Source organism: Columba livia, chromosome 4, assembly GCF_036013475.1.
Source record: "Columba livia isolate bColLiv1 breed racing homer chromosome 4, bColLiv1.pat.W.v2, whole genome shotgun sequence".
Taxonomy (NCBI): Eukaryota; Metazoa; Chordata; class Aves; order Columbiformes; family Columbidae; genus Columba; species Columba livia.
In genome coordinates this window covers 25,169,799-25,190,272 of record NC_088605.1, presented here as the reverse complement: position 1 = coordinate 25,190,272, position 20,474 = coordinate 25,169,799, and the positions used below count along the sequence as shown (strand labels likewise).

The following is a 20,474-nucleotide window of genomic DNA, read 5'->3' as shown; positions in this document are numbered from 1 at the left end:
TATTACCTTTGATCTTCCCAATCCCAAACAGCAGTGATCTAAATCCAGTATACAGTCCCTCGATCGCTTTCATTCTGCTGTATTTATCAACTTTCTTGTTTTTCCTCAAAACTGTTTTTCTTTGCCAGCTCTTGGAAAGAGTCTGACAAGCAGATAAGAGAATCCGATTTCACTTACCTTAATCACATGTGGTTATTTAAATCACTCTTTCTAGAGTTTTCATTTTAAGGTAAAGCAGAGGGCCTGACCAGGCACAGAAAACTCTAAGATCTTATTGTTGAAGTTAATAGTAATGTATGACATGATACAGGGCTTATTTGTTTATTCTCCAACAGGAAAAAGAAACTAGATAGACTACTGTAACCCAAAAGTTGGTTTGGAATTATGATGGGCCAATAATTGATTTGCTGGTAATTATCTGTGAATCTCAAGTAGAGGTATTTAACCCAATGATGTTACCAGGAATGCCTGTTCTGCTGAGCTCATAGACTCTTGGGCAAGGAGAGCTGCATTCTGGGTTTCAGCTGGGCTTGTTTTGACTCTGGATGTTGGTTCCAGGAGAAAATAGGGTGCGTGAGCAAAGCTCTGTCAGGCCAAAGGAAGCACATTGTCTCTTGGGTAAGTATTGTTGGTGGGAGCCGGGGAACCATGATGCTGCATTCGTGCTAGAGAACTAAGCAATTCTGCTGTTGAGGCTAACTCAGCTAGCCTAGGTTTAAGAATTAGGTCATACCTAACTGGAGACACTAGGTGGTTTGTTTTTGCTGGGTTTTGTGCTCTGTTGTTTTAAAGAGAAACTCTGAGTTAAATAATTAAGAGGAGGAAAACCCATCAACAATAAAAAATGAAGTAGACGGCTGCTGGCAATATGCAGAGAGAGGGAGCCAGGCAAGGTGAGTGTGCTCACAGTGCCCCTGCGCTCCCACCCCGCAGGGGTCTGTGTCTGTACTTTGCTTTTGCCAATGATGATGAACTGTGGTGGTATTACGTGTTACTCTGAGTCCTTGTATTTTCTGGTGCTGAAATCTGCATGGTCTGCCATCACTTCAGTTAACCAAGAAGTAGAAGGTTTTTGGTCTTTACGTGTATTTGAAACAAAAGGATGTTTCTTGTGAGTGTATCCTCAGGTCAGCGCAGTGCCTTGTGAGTGGGGTGTTGAGTCTTTCTGGGTTTTATTGAGAGTTTTTTTTGTTTGCAGTGAGTCTTTGGGAAATCAGTTTGTTTTGGTGAAGCTGTTTTGAAGCATTTAATATGGTTATTGTAAAGGCTTCTTGTGCACCATGCAAGCAAAAACTTGACAGGTGCCAGAAGGCAACAGGGTTTCTCACCTCTACCTGGCTTGAGATCGCCAAGCGGGAATGGAGGTGGGGAAGGAAGCCAAGTCCTTCCACAGAGGGGAATACGTGGGATGGACAAGAGTGTCCCATTCACCTCATTCCAGTGTCGTGACAGTGGGCTGGCAAGGGAAAGAAATGCAATGGATGCCACCACTGAGGAATTTTAAACATAAAAAGAAAAAAGGTCAGGGGGAAAAAAAAAAACAAACCAGATCACCACCTTTACTAATTAGAGATTTACCTTCTGTCAACTTGAACTGATTGTCTTTCAGCAGTGTTTTGCCTTCTTAAGGTATACTCTGTTCAGTGCAACGGCTATATTTACCTTTGTGTTCGGAAAGCAGCTGATAAATTGCAGATGCAGTTGAGATATGAAGAGTAATGAGGAAACAATATGTTCATTGTATATGTTTAGTTTTTCAGCTCTCTTAAGATGGTTTAAAAGATGTATCTCTCTGCCAGTATTCTGTTATGCATTTTAATATTGAAATACTTGTATAAAAAAACCCTTTCTTCTGGCACAGGAAAAATCTGTAGTTTAAAAGCTTGCAAAGATAAATAATTAATACCCCAGTGGGCATTGCAGCACTTTCAGCAAGATTCATGAGCATCTGATGTACAAAAAGAAATTCTGCGGTCTTGAAATTAGATGACCTTAATAATTGCTTAAAAATGGATATTTTAGTATCTCACGTAGCCCTGAAGTGAAGAGCCCCCCTGAGTGGTGACCCTTCCTCTGCTTCCTCTTTCACCTTCTCCTTCCTTTAAAATCAGAAAGTCAGCACTTCTGTGGGTTTCCAGCAGCGCTGGGTGAGGAAGCAGCAACATAGGAGAATTTGCATTTTGGTTTCTTTGTTTGCAAAGACAAGAAAAAATCTGGAGGCAGGAGAGTTTTTAATTTTTCTCCACACTCACTAAAGGGTATCACACGATTTGCTGAGAGTATTTGCCTTCTGATGCCTTAGATGAGATATCCCATTATTGGCTGGTTGGAGTAGGTACCAGTGGTCCAAGAGGCATGCTCTTGGGCTGGGTGTTCTGCTTGGCTGGATGAGTGCACTGTGCAAGCTCAAAGAAGGATGAAGGAGAAGTCTTAAAGGGAAGGAAGGAGAAACTCGTTAATGTTTTTACCCACTGGTGAATTTAATTCCTCTCTTAGTTTGGCAAAATTGATGTATTATGCATATTTAAAATACCTTGGTGTCTTGGGGTATTTTTTTGAGGACAGTGGTTCCCAATGGCATACCAGTGATGGTGCGTGAGCTTGATCTACTCACTGACTTAACAGCAGTTTTTAGAAGGCAGCAAATGAATATTCAGTGTCTGCTTTTGAACTCTGAGGCTGATCTATTTACTGCATCTCAAGAAGAGGGGTCGGTTGGTAACCCCAGCGTGGACCTGCTGTTGCGGCTCCTGTGAGGGCAGGGTCCCGCTGGGCACGGCAGGGCTGCCAGCAGTCACCAGCGCCACCGTCCTTGGAGCAGCTCCAGGGACCATTGCCTGCTCTCCAAGGACCTGCGGGATGCTGCTGGCAGCAAAGCAAGTTCTGTGGCATAAGGCGGCAGTGGTGGACAATGAGCCTTGGTCTTTGTGAGGTTAAGATTGTGCTGTCTGCCTAACAAGGACCTGTATTGACTGGAACAATTGCAAGTGAGTTCCCCAGAACAACACAGTTTCAGGACAGCATAACATTTCAGAAGAAACATAAGAATAACACTGAAGCAAGCAGGGGACCAAGGACTGGGTACTACCTGACATCAATATTTGGTCAGTCTTGACAAGGAGAGGCTCGAGGTGAAAGAACAGATGTTATATGATGGCAGATTTTCAGTTATTAATTGTAAATTTTCTCACTTCTACTTTTGGAACTTGTGCCTGCTGAATCCTGGACCTCTGTAGGAAGCATCATGGTTAGCAAACAGAATTTGGGTGTAAGAAGTGAGTGCAGCTTCGTGTCAGTGCTGGTGCGGTAGCTCATCACTGACTCAGGCAAAGTGTTTCTTCATATTATGCCAGGAAAGTGCAGCTCAGAGATGGGATAGTGTCCAGTGGCTGTTGCCGTATTAAATACCTAAATGACAGCACGAATTATGCATGGGGTTGTTAAGGAGCTGGTATTGATGAACATTTAGGGCTCATCATAAATGTTTGTTGTGCCTGTTGAGGGGGTACCATAGTACTTGTGTCGTGCAGCCATGGCAGGCACTGCATTGCCATTGGAGGCTGAGATTTGCCCATAAAGTTCTCCAGAGGAAATCTTGGTCTTAGAGGCAAACTCCTATTGACATAGTGCGTGGACTGTATTTCACTGCAAAGCCTGAGAGCAAATGCGCAGTGTTTTTTTAAGAGTTAAACTTTTTTATTCATTACTCTAGTAAATGTAGGGTGGAGATGGTGTCATTTAATTTATCCAGTTTCGTTTTGTTTGCAAAAAGCTCCATATGTGCAAAGAAATGTCGCCTTGGCTTGTTCTGCCTACTGAGTGCTCTGGTTGGCTAAACATCCTTCTGCTAAAGAACTATATAATTAGGTTGTTTAATTTTAAAGGTCATTTTTAATTTCTTCTAGAAAAAAGCCTGCTTTTTCTTATGATAGCTTGTATTTTTGTTAGTGCTTTGAATTCGTTATTGTTTGCTACCTTAGTTAAACTTACTGAGGAAATGATTGCTGTAATCCACAAAAAAAAATATTCTGGTGAGAAGCCAGGCAGTGAGATACCATGAGTGTAAATCTCAAAGTAGATATAATCCGATAGTATTTTCTTTCTTTTCAATTAGAGCTCTAGATACTAGCTAAAATTTCAGTTCTACTGTACCTGTATTTGTGCTTTTTCCTTTATTTCTCTGTGTTTGTGTATCCTACTATTTACTGCTCCCTTGTTTCCTCCTTTATATTAAGAAAAGTATTTTATTGTAAAGCATTACTGTTATCTTCACAGCTACCTTTCCTGGCAAGTCACATATTGCTCTTTGTTCCTTCAAATGTTTTCATTTAGCCATTCTCAAATTATATTTTAGTTTATTATTCTTTGATCATAAGCTCATGTACAAGGCCCTGGCTTTGTTCTCCTCCTAGCCAGGGATCTTTAACCTTAACTGACTAGTTTCTGTTGCATGACAAGATTTCCATAACTGGATACAGCAGCATGTTGTGTGCTCTGATACATGTTCGGATATTTTCTGTTTTCTTTTTAGTGCTTCGCTGTGCGATCTCTGGGCTGGGTAGAAATGGCAGAAGAAGATCTCGCTCCTGGAAAAAGTAGCGTTGCTGTGAACAATTGCATCAGGCAACTCTCTTACTGTAAAAACGACATCAGAGACACTGTTGGCATTTGGGGAGAGGTAAGAATGGGGTGAACTTCTGCTATTGGAACATCCCTCTTGTATCATAAAACATCTTGAAAGAACTTCTCTGTGGGCAAATATGTCCATGCTGTGTGTCTGGGACTTCCTTGTGCCAGTTGGTACTGCTAGAAAATACAAAAGGGTTCAAGGAAAGTGTTGACAGTCTTGTTCCAAACCTTTCAGGACAGCAGGTGCCACAAAGACGTCATCTTTGTGTTTACATCTATACTGATACACACCTGTGCAACAGTGTTGGGACAAACTGTTGAAATCAGTGGAAGTCTTTCTCCTGACCAGAGGTTTGAGAGTGATGCTTTGGGACAGAGTGTGCCCTATCTATTTGAAGTAATTTCAGGAGAATTTTTAATATAAGAAAAATATATTGTACATATAAATGAAAAATATCACTTTGGTCTCTCTTACTTCTGGGAACAGTTTTATTTAGTTAGAGCTTGGCAAGCAGTGAAAGATGTGGCAGTCATGGACTTTGGACTGACTGCTGACCCCAGGAGGGAAAAGCCCCCACTCCCTTTACATATGTGTACTTCTGTCCATTTTTCAGATGGCAGAACTTTGATCAACTTGAAATATATTGTGTACTTGGAAATCATGTGCTATTTTTTGGTTTAAGAGTTCATGTTCACATTTTTCCTTATTTCTCTCTGTCAATCTCATTGTTCTTTGTTGAAAACCCTAGCAGGTTTTCAAGCCGAACTGGTGAAAAGTTTTGGTCCTCTTGAGTGGAAGTTTTAATTAAGAATGCTATTCATTAAAACATTAAAAAAAAAATAATCCTGACAAAACAATAGAGACACTGTGCTTGAATAGGTGGCCCCTGAAGTAAATTGTAGTCTTGATTTTTAACAGAAATCGTTGCAACCACATTTTTCTGCTGGCAGTGTGGTGCTTTAAGACTGATTGGAAGAGGGATGTTTTAGAGAGGAATCTGAAAAAGTGCACTGGTCACTGACATATCAGATGGAGCACATACAGCAGAAATCTATGATGAAGCTGGAACTGATGACTGCAGATAGAGGGTTTAAAATTGCCTAAAGATTTATTTTAGCTAGAATGTAATGGAAGTGAAATTGGGAGTAGGACCATCCCGTAAGTTTTCGTTATTAAAATCCAAAACAAAACACAGAAAACCCAGGCACTCTGGGTAAAATCCTGACCCTGCAGAAGCTTTGTCACTGACTTTTAAGGTGGGATTTCATGCCCTCCACTCTCCTCCAAAAGCAATTCCCTGTAAATTTCTAACTTCTATGGTTCTATAAAATCTAAGAAGAAAAAAGCCACAAGTGATCTGTGTTGTTACTTTCCCTTGCATTATATTCCTATACATTGCAAAATCACTTACATGGAAGAGGTACATTTTTGCTCTCGACCTATGTATCACAGTATATAATGTTTCCCTGAAAGAACGCTGGGATTGAGCCTGTCTTTCCTTTGTTAATTTTCCCTGCATGGCTCTTCCAGTGACAGCTTGGGCCACCAGATCTCTGCACCTCTTCAACAGTCAGAGACAGTGAGGTCTATATTCAAGCTTCCAGTCTGTCTAAATAATTTCTTCTTGCTCTACGCAGTGTTTTCATATCTAAAATAGCTTTTGTATAATAAGCCAACAAAACTTAGTAAAATATATTGCTTCTGGCTGTGGCCGAGCTATCCCTTGAGCACTGCCAGGATAATTTCCTGTGACTTATGTTGCTTATCTGCCCGTTCTCCAGTCTTCTCCAGCTAATTTGGATGTAGTTTTATTACCTTAATCCCAGTCTATTTTGCATGATGAACAAGTTTTACCTTCTTGTAATGATTTCTTTCTGGAATAAGTATATAAATACAAAATGAGTCCAAAAAGCAGTCTTGTGACACTTGGAACATTCTTCACATAATCAGTCTCTTTACTGCTCTGACCTCCAAGTGAATTGCTCACCCTTTTTCTTTGTGATGACTGTTTTCTGTTTGGTTTCCTTCATTGTCCTGGTCTGGCTGGTGCCATCCTGACTTCTGTGGGGTTTTTTCGTATATTTCTTTTTCTGCGTACCACAAGCTGTTTCTGCTTCTCTAGGAGTAGCCAATATGTTCAGCCTGTATATCCAGCCTTGCATCTCCGCCACAACTGTAATTTTTCCATCAGGCAAAATGTTCTTGCGTTGACATCACATATACCAACCTGTGTCCCTTTCCCTGCCCACACCCCTCTCAGCACTTGCATTGCCAGCTCTGTGTCACAGGTCTCCTTTGAGTCCCTGGTAGGAGATTTGGGGTTGGGAGAGGTGGTTGGCAGTTCTGCCCCTTGCTGCATGGCCTGGAAGCTCTAGAAGCAGGTCCTCTCAGGGTGACATGAATGTGTGTCTTACCTAGACACAAAATTAGATGTCATTAAGACTTAAGACATAGTAACCAAGTGAGAAGAGGGTTTCTATGTCACTGAGGTGAAGAAAAAAAGGTCATTTTTGAAACATTTGTCAGTAGAAAGTCAGACCCTTTCCATTCTTTCTGTTCATTTATAGATTCTGGCACAATAGAGAGGAAACAAATTACTCTATATTTAGCTGACAGCTTCCACCTCCTTCTTCTTCTTCTTATCAGCAGGAGCTTGTCTTACCTCTCAACAATATATCCAGGATCATTTCCTTGGGATCCCCTGATCTGCAGAGTAGCTGTACAACCTCTGAGAAGAGGGCTAGTAGATGTGGTAGAAAAGGCAGCAGACTTTTTGCAAATGCTAGCCATAGGAGGAAGATTAGCATTTGTGAATTAGCATCAAAAGGAAAATTGCCTCTAAATTTGTTTCCTCTAAGGGAAAAAAAGCACTCTCCTTGTTCTTACATGCCAGAATAATTAGGGAAAAATCCTGACTCCAGGATTCTGCAGTCACCGGCAGAATTCACATTCGTTTCTTAATGCTAGGCTTTCCCCTTTAATTAATCTTACTTCAAAGAGTATCCTATAAATCCTTTGACATGTACAAATTGCTGTCTGTTCCATGACCCATTGGTTAAAGTTTATGGAAACAAAGCACATTGTTCGCTGGAAGAAACTCCTCCTTAAAAGTAGAGGTTTTGATGTAAGCTTTTACTATTAAGACAGTTCTTGAGTTCTCATATATTTAGAAGAATTTACTGAAGAAAGAATAAATACATAATTTGATGAGTAATTCAGTAGCTTTGGGTTGAATGGGTCAAACAGTTGTGTTTAACAGACATCAAAGCTTTTTGTGATTGGGATTGTTTCAATCTATGGTAGTAGAAAGTTACTATCTTAGATCTTTTTCAGACCAGAAGTGAATGAACTTGTTTTCAATTGCTCTTGGAATTAATTGAACCTTTGAGTTAATTAAGAGGATTCAAGTCAGAACAGCACAGGCATAAAACCTTGATTCCAGTCAGTTTGAGTGAGGGACGTACTGTGTAACTGTGCTTTGTCTGGAGTTGCAGGGCAAAGACATGTACCTTATACTGGAGAATGACATGCTGAACCTGATTGACCCCATGGACCGCACAGTTCTTCATTCGCAGCCCATTGTGAGCATCAGAGTCTGGGGAGTGGGTCGTGACAACGGCCGGTGAGTCTTCGCTCTCCTTATCCCTCTCAGCTTGGTGCTGTTTCTGTCTGCTGATACAGAGTACACGCACACCCGGAGCACATTAGCTATCAAACCTTTTTGTGTGATTGAATAATCGTGTCCCAAGGGCTATGAGAGGATGGCAAATTCTTCTTTTTCTTGCTGGTGTTACTTTTAAAAATATATGCTTTTCATAGTTTGTCACTTATATGCTGCTTTTGATATACCTCTATTGAGCAAACCTTTCAGGTGAATTGAGCCAGGTGTATAAAATTGCACACACAACATTATTTTGGTTTAGATTTATATAATACTTTTTAATATAAAACTGTTTTTTCAGGTATGTCCTGTAGTATGTTCCTCCTGGCTGTGTGAAAGCGTGTCTTTCTGCTGGTCTAAGTTAAACGCATGGCACATACACTGACTTGGATGCATGTGTCTTCGCTTTCTGGAGATGTTTAATTTGATCGAAGAAAAAAAAAAAAAGAGGAAAAAACTATTATTTTAAGCAATCACTATTACTTAAAGATCTTGATGCAAGAAAATTCCAAAGAGTGTTGCAGAAAACTGAGTTTGTCCCTGAAACCTGCCTGTCTGCGAGCTGGTGTTCCCCTCTGCCCTAGGGAGCAGCCAGGAGCGCCCTGGGGCCACTCACTCCTTAGTTCTTTTCTGACCAGTGTCTCTTGGTAGCATCCTCCATGTCCATGTAAGTGTGTTGTGGGGACAGGGTTGTGAAGGTGACTGATTTAGAGCGGGACAGTGAGCTGTCTTCCTGTCCTGTTGAGCTTTTGGATGTCAGAAACATTTCACTTCACATTGACTAATTCCAGGATCTTGGGGCAGTACCCGTCCTCAGCCATGGGTGGTAAGGATTGAATCATGCTAACAAACTGCTGCTTTTTGTCTCTGTGTTCGATTATTGAGATACTTGCAATCGTAGATTTGTGGGGCTTTTTGTCTCAGACTTTTGGTGGGAAATGTCATTTTGGACCTGAAAAATAGTTATCAGTGAAAGATTTTGTGAAAGTTATTTAATTCCTCCCCTAACAAAACAAAACAGTTTCTGATTAGCTTTGGCTAAATTTCCAAAATGAAAGTTTGTAAGTGTTTCTATGACCCAGTTCCATCTTTCTAATTTTTTTTTTTTTTTTTTTTTTTTACCATTTTTCACTTCCATGGGTGTGGATTTTTGAGAGATCTAAAAGGGCAAATCCGGTTTGAAATGGTGGGAAGTAAAAAGGTTTTAACTTCTTATGAATAAACCATTACAGTGCTTTGTTTGCCTCGGAAAATGAGTGCATGGCACATTTCCCTTCAAGTCAGATTTTGTAGTAGCTTGCTTTGGTGGGGAAACAGAGCATCTTTAGAGGCATCTGATTGTGATGCAACTTTACTCAATAAAGCAAGCCAGCTTTGCTTTTCATTAATTTTTTTTAAGCACTGATAGTTCTTTTTTTTTTTTTTTTTTTCAAAATATTTACCTATTTTTTTGGAAAACAATCCAATTATATCATTTATAAAATAATATATTAAGTAACATTTCTCCAGTCTGGATACCTACTTCTCCTAAAGACAGAGCTGGTCATAGAAACGTGAATGTTGAAAGGGGATATTTAAGAGAAATGTGCATTTTTGCTATCATATAGCACCAGGAATGTCATAAGCTTTTGGTGAAACATATCTGGGGGTAGGAAGCAATAGCAAAGTCTCCTAGAATAATACAAGCCCCTTCAGTAGGACAGGATATGGTGGGAAAGGTTGTGCCTGTACAGGTTATTCTGACTTCTCCAGCCTATGGATCTGCTGTGGTATCCCACAACATTTCCCAAAAGCTGGGTACAAGGCAGGGGAAACAGTGTCTTTGATCTCCTTCCTGCCCAGTTTCATGCTCTATTGGGGGAACAAAGCTTAACTCCAGTTCTGTTGAGACTTCTGCAGAAACTCATGTCTCTATTAAGAAAAAGAATTAGTTACGAAATATGTCAGTGAAGTACATGTCAGAGTTTCAAAACAAAACAAACTCAGTGTTCTCCCTCTTGATCATAAAAGGCAGAAGCTTCTTCTACTGTTTTCCTGAATTTAGTAATGTCTTCTTGTCCTAGAGCCTATATAATAAAATATACTGGATTTGTTGTGTAAGGTGGATTTAAATTTAAAAAAATTGTAGAAATGTATGTTTTTCTCAATTTGAGCTATTTTAACCCCATAACGATCTGCAAGCCCTCTTTTTTAACTTTGTTTTGCTTGTAGTAGTAGATTTTTGCTTTGGAAGATGAAAAGGTTTTCTAATGACAACTGAACAGATGATTTTCTAAGTTATGGCATAATGAAAGATTGATGAAATACAGAGATCTGCTGATGAAAGTTTAATCTGAGGATGTGTCTGGTAACTCACCTCAGGCAGAAACATCATCTGGGAGGCTGTAATCACTCTCTCCATACGTTACACTGTTCACTTGACCTCTGAAGTTTCTTTCTGTAACAGTTCTGTGATAAGCAAAGGCTTCGTTGTTTTGTGGACTTCAGCTATGTGGTGATTCTTGTGTTTTGAAAGGCAGCATCCCTAGTTTTCAATTACTCAGTCAGTAAAATACCTTTGACCTTCAGAAAGGCTGGAGTGCCTTCATAAAATTGTAAACAAAAGCAGGTTCTCACAAATTGGTGGTCATGCATGTATGTGTATATGGGTAGACTCTGAGTTCCTGTGTTTGATACATATATATGGGCATTAAAGGAAAATAAAAGTACTGGATCTGTCCATCTCTTTGGCAGAATTGTTTTTTAGCTGATACTGTGATTTTTAAGAGTAAAAGCCATTGTATTCTGTGCAGTCTTCCTCTCCTGCTGTACTGAAAACATGACAATGTATTTAGTATTATTTGTAAACAAAAGAAGTCCTCACACTTGCTTAAATAGTTCATTTCAAAATTGGTAAGGTCATTGTCACATGGAGGATTTGAGGTATCATGGGTGTATCAGTGAATAATTGGATTGGAGGAAAGCAAATGTCACTTCAGTCTTCAAAAAGGGCAAGAAGGAGGACCCAGGTAATTACAGACCAGTCAGCCTCACCTCTGCCCCTGGGAAAGTAATGGAACAGCTTATCCTTGGTGCCATCTCAAGGCATATCAAGGATAAGAGGGTTATTAGGGCCAGTCAGCATGGCTTTACCAAGGGTAAGTCATGCTTGACCAACCTCATAGCCTTTTATGAGAATGTAACAAGGTGGATGGATGATGGCAGAGCGGTGGATGTGGTCTACCTTGAGTTCAGTAAAGCCTTTGACACAGTCTCCCACAGCATCCTCACAGCTAAGTTGAGGAGGTGTGGTCTGGACAATAGAGTAGTGAGGTGGGTTGCAAACTGGCTTAAGGAGAGAAGCCAGAGAGTGGTAGTCAATGGTGCGGAGTCTAGTTGGAGGCCAGTATCTAGTGGAGTGCCTCAGGGGTCAGTATTGGGGCCAATATTATTCAATATATTCATTAACGATTTAGACGAAGGAATAGAGTGTACTATCAGCAAGTTTGCTGATGACACCAAGCTGGGAGGAGTGGCTGACACGCCAGAAGGCTGTGCTGCCATCCAGCGGGACCTGGACAGGCTGGAGAGTTGGGCGGGGAATAACCTAATGAAATTTAACAAGGGAAAGTGTAGAGTCCTGCATCTGGGCAGGAACAACCCCAGGTTCCAGTATAGGTTGGGAAATTACATATTAGAGAGCAGTGTAGAGGAAAGGGACCTGGGGGTCCTGGTGGACAACAGGATGACCATGAGCCAGCACTGTGCCCTTGTGGCCAGGAAGGCCAATGGCATCCTGGGGTGTATTACAAGGGGGGTGGTTAGTAGATCGAGAGAGGTTCTCCTTCCCCTCTACTCCGCCCTGGTGAGACCACATCTGGGATATTGTGTCCAGTTCTGAGCCCCTCAGTTCCAGAAGGACAGGGAACTGCTGGAGAGAGTCCAGCGTAGGGCAACGAAGATGATTAAGGGAGTGGAGCACCTCCCTTAAGAAGAAAGGCTGAGGGAGCTGGGTCTCTTTAGTTTGGAGAAGAGGAGACTGAGGGGGGACCTCATTAATGTTTATAAATATATAAAGGGTGAGTGCCATGAGGATGGAGCCAGGCTCTTCTCGGTGGCAAACAATTATAGGACAAGGGGTAATGGGATCAAGCTGGAACACAAGAGGTTCCGCTTAAATTTGAGAAAAAACTTTTTCTCAGTGAGGGTGACAGAGCACTGGAACAGGCTGCCCAGGGGGGTTGTGGATTCTCCTTCTCTGGAGACATTCAAAACCCGCCTGGACATGTTCCTGTGCAACCTCACTTAGGCGTTCCTGCTCCAGCAAGGGGATTGGACTAGATGATCTTTTGAGGTCACTTCCAATCCCAAACATACTGTGTGATACTGTGATAATTGTCAGTGCTGTGTTTGGTTCTTAGCAAGCCACCCATCACATGTTTTTTCTTCTGAGTTTCAAAAGCATGTTGGAAAATAATAGCCTGCTGAAGCTGTGCAGGGCAGTTGTTTCTACTCGCGAGCTGCTGGACTGCGCATTAATCATTCCTGGGGTTGGGCTTTGTCCCCCCTCTGACCGCTGGTTCGTGCCCTTTGCTTTCTGAGCAGCGCTAACAAGGAAGAGAGAACAGGTAATGGCCCATCAATTTTGTAAAAGAGTTTCCCTTAGCACGTTTCCCGAATCCTTTATCTTCATTGCTCTTCCACCAATCCAAAGCCTGCCTCTACCTAGTTGCCTGAAAGATCAGGGTTTCTTCTCTACTGGTGTCTCCCTACACCAGCACTATATTCCAGCTGAAGAACGCAGGGGTTGGCTGGCCAGGAGGGCTGGGGGGGTCAGGAGACAGCTGTGATGGGACTCAATGTGGAACTGGTTACTGGATGGTGTGGGCAACTGGCGTGTTGGACAAAACACGTAGCACGTATCTTCGTTCATCCACTGTCTTTGTCACCACATAGCACGGGTTTGTTTGCTCTGTAGTTGGTCTTTTCCTGGCAGGCTGAGGAGGGAGCGTGGTTTTGCATGGTTCTTAAGAAACTGAGAGGAAGATTCTCTGATATTAGGGTTTTCTGATTGTATGCTCTCTGACTAGACAGTGTGAAAGCATTGCACTCCCCCCTCTGCCCTCATAATGCCCATTTTGACAGGTGAGGGGGAGGATCTCTTCGTCTGTCTGGATGTCCATTGTCCTGCTTATTTGAACTGCTGATGTTTTTCTGGACATCGGGGAATAAAATTAGGCTGGGAATGAAAAATGGGAGAAAGAGGGAATGGGCAACTGGATTGAAGAAAGTCAGACAATGCCTGCATCAAAGATGAGGCTCAAGCAGACTCCAAAAGGGAGAGCAGACACCTGAATGGATAGATGCCCCAAGTCAGATGGACATAATTCTGTAAGGCTGGAAGAGAAGGAAGTCCTAACAACAAAACAGAAATTACCTGAGCTCTGGTATCTCATGAGCTGTTGGGGCAAGAGCTGAGAAAACTGTTGGGCTCATGGGAGTGAGAATATGGGACAAAACTGTGGGAAATTAAGAGGAAATGGTGTAAAGTGATGGCTCAGATTCCTCAGAATATGGGGAATTAAAAATAGTGTCCTATCTTGCTGTTTCAGCAGTTAAATAAAAATGGCCTGGTTTCAAAGGTGTTCAATACCTGTACTCTTCACTGACTTCAGGAGGATCTCCATATGTTCAGTGTCTTTGGAAATCAAATGTCTAAATACAAGTTAAGGAACCTGTCTCCAAACTGGACATTTTCACTTGAGCAACAATGCTACAGCAGGTTAAATGTTTTCTGTTTAGTTTTAAGCACGTGTCAAGCTCAGAGGGGTAGGGACATGTTAGGAAAGGGGTGAGTGGGGAGAGCTGTGTTGCAGGTCGAGAGCCTGTGTCGTGGGGTTACAATCTGTATTTTCCAGCTGTGACTGGGTACTTACAGATACTACCCAGCTTGAGCCCCTGTCCATGTCTGTCACATGGACATGAGATTTTAGGAGGGTTACCTGGCCTTAATTAGATGATTGAAAGTGAGGAGAAGTACAGACAATACACACAAGTTTAGCGTGTTTGGGATATCCTGTTATATCTGTAATTTATCGTTCCTCTTTTCAGAAAATATTTAATGTGCAAGCAACACAACATCATGCTTCAGTGATGCAGTGTGGTTTACAACTGCCTCATTCAGGGAGGTATTTGAGGTCATTCTGCATTGCCTTCCCTTTGGGGTGATGACTGAATGTGCTCTGAGATTGAGTCTTTCTCCAGTGCCGTGAGAGACCCTTATCAAGGTGTAAGAGATAATGAATAATAAACTTTCTCTTCTGCATTAAAGAGACATGGTCAAGAAAAGCAGAAAATAAATTAAAACTGGTATGATGCTTGCACCTGCTCTTCTAAAAAGATAACAGCCTTCAAAGAACGTGTAATTCCAGCTGAACTCTTCAAACTCTGAGACACCGTTGATCAATATTTCCTATTCCCCTCGGGCCCTGTAACCTTGGAGTGAGGACAAAAGACACTATAAGGAATCATGTAAGTAGGGCATAGGTGAGGAATTACAAGGGAGGAAAAGGATTTTACTGGCTTTTCTGACCCATATTATTAGCTGTTTTTTTAGAGTAATCTTTTGTTTTCTCATTTTTCCTACGTCAACTGCATCTGAATATCCTTTTCTATATGTTTTGATAGCATTTTCCCCTCTCATTAAAAAATAGTTTAGGTGCTTATTTATATAAAACTTCCCATTTACATCTGTAAAGCCTGATATTACTGTTTGCAAGTGCAGTGTGTTCTAGGAGGGGGTAATGAAACAATACAGCTGTGAAAGGGGAAATCCAGTCGAGCTTACAGAATTAATGTGTTTTCAAGCAAATATAGTTAAGCAGGTGCAAAAAGCTGTGTGTATGCCTTCTTACTTTGGTTAATGAAACTGGTTTGTTTTAATTTCAGGATTTAACATGAAAGACGTGGTAGACTAAAGATGCGTTGAAATAGGCTCATATTAACTTGAAATACACAGACACAGTTTTGCACCACTGAATGGTTTTGTATTGTTTGTGGCTTCAGCTGTGTTAGGGCAACATCCCTCTATCTTTTCTGCTAATGCCACTAATGAGGTGAAAAATGATTACATGTGACAGTGAGGGATTGATTTTTTCCATGCTACAGATGAGGCTTGTGAGCAGCTCAGGTGCTTGTTAACGATGGATTCACCCTTTGGCAACAGCAGAGAAAAATGGGTATGCTTAGGGAAGTTTTGGCCATGGAGCTGTAGATATTTGGTGACCTTTGAAAAGCTTAAATGCAAAACCAGCAGCTGAAAAGCATGGTACAATAGCAAGAGATTAGCACAAGAGCAGAGAAGTGTCATGGAGCAAGGAAATTGGGACAAAAACAGAAGAGAATTGTGAGGATTTCTGTGGGAGAGTTGGGCAGGAGCAGAGCAACCCATGAAGGAGAGCTCAGGGTAGTGCTGAAGCATTTGCTTGTAAAGAAGTTGGAAAAATGGCAGGCTTCCCTTCTTACTAGGAAAAACAACCAGACTACCATTTAAAATGTGTCACTTTCTCTGCTAGCAGCTTGAGCGTGGCAATGAATGCTTAGTCACCTTGAACAGAACCCTGTTAAGTATTTTACTGTATAATGTTTTTCTTATTCCATATTTGTTTTCAGGAAATGGTGGAAAATATTGCATATAATTTGGGAATTATATCTAGTGTTTCTTCTGGGAAGCAGGCTTTTAAAATAGCACTTGAAATTGTTCAACTGTAAAGCTTTCAGTTAAGACAAATGATATGTCTAAACCTGGACTACAAATAACCACTGTGATGTAGTCAGGTGTCTCAATTAATAAAAACTGTGACATATTGACTGAGTCCTTGGCTTAAAGTTTTCATACAAATTTGTGATAGAAAATCATGACTCTTTCCCTGTTTTTCCAGCTATCAAAGGCTTTAAGGTACTACTAGGGTGATGGGAGAACTGAAGTGGCTGTCACTCAGGTCCCTCAAGAACAGCTGGAGCCACATGTGGAAGTGTCTGCAGCTCACAAGAGCTACTGACTGCCAGTTGTGGGGGGGAGATCTAGTGCTTTCTTCTATTATTGTTTTCACTGTATGTTAATCAAACAGATGCTACATCCAGGCTGGATTCCTATATTTAACTGCTGCTTTAACTCAGTGGCACAACAGTGATGCAAGTGATGCAAAAAGCAGCTGCTCTCCCGCTCCATAGCTGTGAACAGAAAACCTCTGGCTCTCAGGCTGTCCGCAGCCCTCCTTATTTTCAAAACCTGGTTAGAAGCTTTGGTCTTAAGTGACCACGGTCCAAGGTGGTTTAAACTTACCTGATTTGATTCACCCGATTATGCACTTGGGTGCATACACAACCTGTTGCTTCCTCTCAGCAGAGGCTATGCTAACAAAAAATAGCATCCTCCTTCCAAACCAGTTGGAGTCGATCGAAGGTGCCAGCCTTTCTTTCACCCCCTTTATCTTCAGCAGCACTTGAAGTTAAAATCTTAGTCACACACCTGTCAGATGACATGTGAACTGCAGGGACCATGTATAGGGCAAGCCACCTGTGGAATAAATTTTCACAAGAGAATTAGGCTTTGACAGCCTTATGAAGGTTGTTAAATGGTATCCAGTCAATAACACTTCTCTTAAAAAAACAAAACAAACAAAACTCTGTTTACTGTATTCTTTGTTCTCATCTCAAAACCTTGTCTAGTCTAAGGCCTCTGAAGCAGATGAGAAAAAAACAAATTAGTCCACTAGTGATTTCATTTTGCTAGTCTTATTTATATTGAAGCTGTTTAGTTACTAGTAAGGTGAACATAAAAAAAAACCTTCTGAGGGGAAAAACCACAAAGAGCGTAGACAGCTGAAGAAAAGATCAGTGTTTTAAGAAAAGTTGGGATAAGAATACTTACAAGCACTGTGCTGGCCAAGATATTTGATACAGCTCTTTGTTAACTTGATTGTAGTATGTTTGTACAAGCAGTAACAGACGTTTGTCGTGTGGTGGCTTAATTGAAAAAAACAACCTTTTGTAAAACTATGCTTATTGTTTCCTATTTTGTCAAAAATTTGGACTTCCTAAAAATTGTTACTATACAGGGCAAATAATTTATGAAAAAGTAATTCAGAGGAGAAAATTTACTGTGCAGTGGGAAGGGTTTCGTTAGATTATTTCTGTTACATTACTTAATGAAATGTGGGACATTCACAACTTTCTAATATAGCAAATTAAAAAGCAAAAGTACAGACAAAAAGTGACCTGTCTCTAGCTCTTCTTCTTGTCCAAACAGTTTATGCCTGTACTGTACAGGTGGGTTAGAGAGAGGTAGGATGTTTATATATATGCCTTTACTGTGTAAATATTTATATCCACCTACATAAACACACTTTTCGTGTTTGCATGAGTATTATACCACTGAAGGTCGTCAGGAACTTGGTATATGCTATAGTAAAATAAGGTCCAAATTTCGCCCTGTGTCTGTCTCTAAGCAGAGTCACAAGCCTGACTGAACTTCACTGGAATAATATTTTGGAATGTGCCTCTAAAACATAAAAGGATGCTCTGGCTATCAACTTACCACTTCAATTATTTAAATGTCACATCTGCCTCGGGATGATTTTCCATGTTTGCTACTAGCTGATTGCAATTGGAATATTTATGTGTGGTACATCTTTATGTAAATCATAGCATATACTGTCTTATCCATTACATGTATTTAGAAGGAATTTTTACTTCAGGCTTTTAATTCTGAGGATGGTATGTTGGCTTATTTCCTAACATTGGCTCCGCCAGGGAAAAGGGCTTTTGTCAGTGGGATTTAGCACAATTTTCCTCTGGCAATGGAGGTAGATTGCCTACTGAAGTTTCTTTGATATGTGCAGATTGATTAGCAGAAACATAAACACTAATGTGAGCAAACTAAAATATTTTTTTCAACAGATAATTCAAGTGTCTTAAACAGGGGTTTTTTACTGACTTCTTTTTAATTTAGAAACTGAGTTTTATGGGCTTCTGTATTTTTTCAAGAAGAACATTGCGCTTAATGACATTGAAAAATCTGTGTGCATTATATCTCCTGTGATGATGCTCTACTTCACATAAATGCTATTCATCTTAGTGCCATAAAAATAATTTGAATTTATAATTTGAATGATACATTAAACATAGAGATTGTCTCTAAAATGTCAATATTTTACTGCTTGAAGTTCCCATCTCCCCACCTTGGTTAATGTCAAAGCTGGCTGGACGTACACTTTTGCGCCTCCTAGGTCTGACCAAATTCTCCTTCTAATTGATGGGAAGTTTTATTTTAGCTTCAGCATAAGTTGGATTAGTCCGTAAGTTACTAACGTGGACCTGGAAAACCTGGGTATTGCTCAGCAAAATTAATGTAATATATCTAGGAGTGGCAGGATGGTGTAAATGTTATTTCTGTAACAGGACTAGGATTCTTCTCATACAAGAACAACATGGCAGCTGAAAAGTAAGGAGCCTTGGAAGAGTGTGAAAGAGTGTGAGGTGTGTGAGGTCAGGCAAGGTGGCTGCCTTCAGTAGCTGACCTGGGATTCTGCTGATCTTAGAGTAAGTGAAGTTTTCCACTTCAGACAAGCACCTGTGGAAATGAGCTTTCCTGTGTTGTGGGATACCTGTTACTGACTCAGAATCACAGAATGCTAAGAATTGGAAGGGAACTCAAAAGATCATACAGTCCAATCCCCCTGCTGGAGCAGGAACACCTAGATGAGGTTACACAGGAACATGTCCAGGTGGGTTTTGAATGTCTCCAGAGAAGGAGACTCCACAACCTCCCTGGGCAGCCTGTTCCAGTGCTCTGTCACTCTCACTGAGAAGAAGTTTCTTCTCATATTTAAGTAGAACCTCCTATGTTCCGGTTTGTACCCACTGCCCCTTGTCCTATCATTGTTTGTCACCGAGAAGAGCCTGGCTCCATCCTCATGACACTCACCCTTTACATATTTATAAACATTAGTGAGATCACCCCTCAGTCTCCTCCAAGCTAAAGAGACCCAGCTCCCTCAGCCTTTCCTCATACAGGAGATGTATGTGGCAGTGTTTGGGACAGTGCTGTATTTATCAAGAAGGTGCAGAAAGAGGAACTGTAGCTTGCTTATAGAATATTTTTTTCAGTAGCTCAGACTGGGAGGGTCCACCTGGGTCCCTATGGCCTGTCCTCTGGAATTGCAGACAGTCTCATGACAGTTAAAAGTCCTTGTTTTGGCAAACTGGTCACAGGTGTAGTTCAGCTTGCTAAGGATTTATTGATTTGCTTTTGCTTTGCAGTTGTGCATCATCAGTCTTTCTTCAATGATTAAGAGGTTTATTTTCTACGTGTTCCTTTTGGTGGTGTCTGAAGAATCTAAATAAACTTTACATGTGTATCTCCAACAGTGCAGATATACATTAAAGATAAAATGTACCCACACCTGCAGTGACATAGGTGCACTAAGGAACAGTTTATTTATTTATTCACTGGGGGTGGGGGACACTGGTGTATTTTATTAGGAAAATTGCTTTTCATCTCTGCTTTTGCTGCGCTACCATCAGGAACATAATGAGATGAATTAGACAAAGCAAACTGAGCAAATGCTCGTGCCCTCTATTCATTTATGAAGTACATACATGGCTTCAAGGGCCTTAGTTTAAAACAAACAAACAAAGCTCTTCTGGGATATTGCCAACCCAGGCATTGATAAATGGTATATTCATCTTGTCACTTTTGAGCCTTTAGGATTTAAGATAGTATTTCAGACTCTCTTCATCCATCCATGGAAGCTGGAAACTTGTTTTGTAGTGTGTATGGAGATTCTCATATACCTGTCAGAACCCAGGATTTAAACTTTATGAAATGTTTTCTCACTCGTCCCTTATCTTCTCCCCTCTCTTCTTGAAAATACTACAAAATTTCAGATAAATTAGAAGATTCAGCACCGCTTTTTCTGCTTGATATCTTGTGATCAAAGTAGATGATCACAATGATGGGAAGTTCTAACCTTCTAGGTTGTTGAAGAGTAAACAAAATTGTTGTTATGCTCTGAGTTTTGCTGAAAGAACTAATTTTTTTGTTTCCTGGCATTGTCAAAATGTTTTGCTTAAGGACAGAATGAATGCCATGGAGCAGCAAAAGGCAGGGCAAGCTTGGGAAATGTTTCGCTTCCCATAGGG

The 20,474-nt window shown here is 40.9% G+C and overlaps 1 protein-coding gene across 25 annotated transcripts in view; it reads left to right on the top strand.

Annotated features, from left to right (window-relative positions):
• The window catches only part of APBB2 (amyloid beta precursor protein binding family B member 2), a 181,440-nt gene that overhangs the window by 130,323 nt on the left and 30,643 nt on the right, over positions 1–20,474 (top strand). For all 25 annotated transcript variants that reach the window (XM_065060761.1, XM_065060749.1, XM_065060743.1 and 22 more), the window contains 2 exons: positions 4,532–4,678; positions 8,125–8,252. In XM_065060761.1, coding sequence (XP_064916833.1) covers positions 4,532–4,678; positions 8,125–8,252 — 275 coding nt within the window. The remainder of the gene's footprint in view (positions 1–4,531; positions 4,679–8,124; positions 8,253–20,474) is intronic.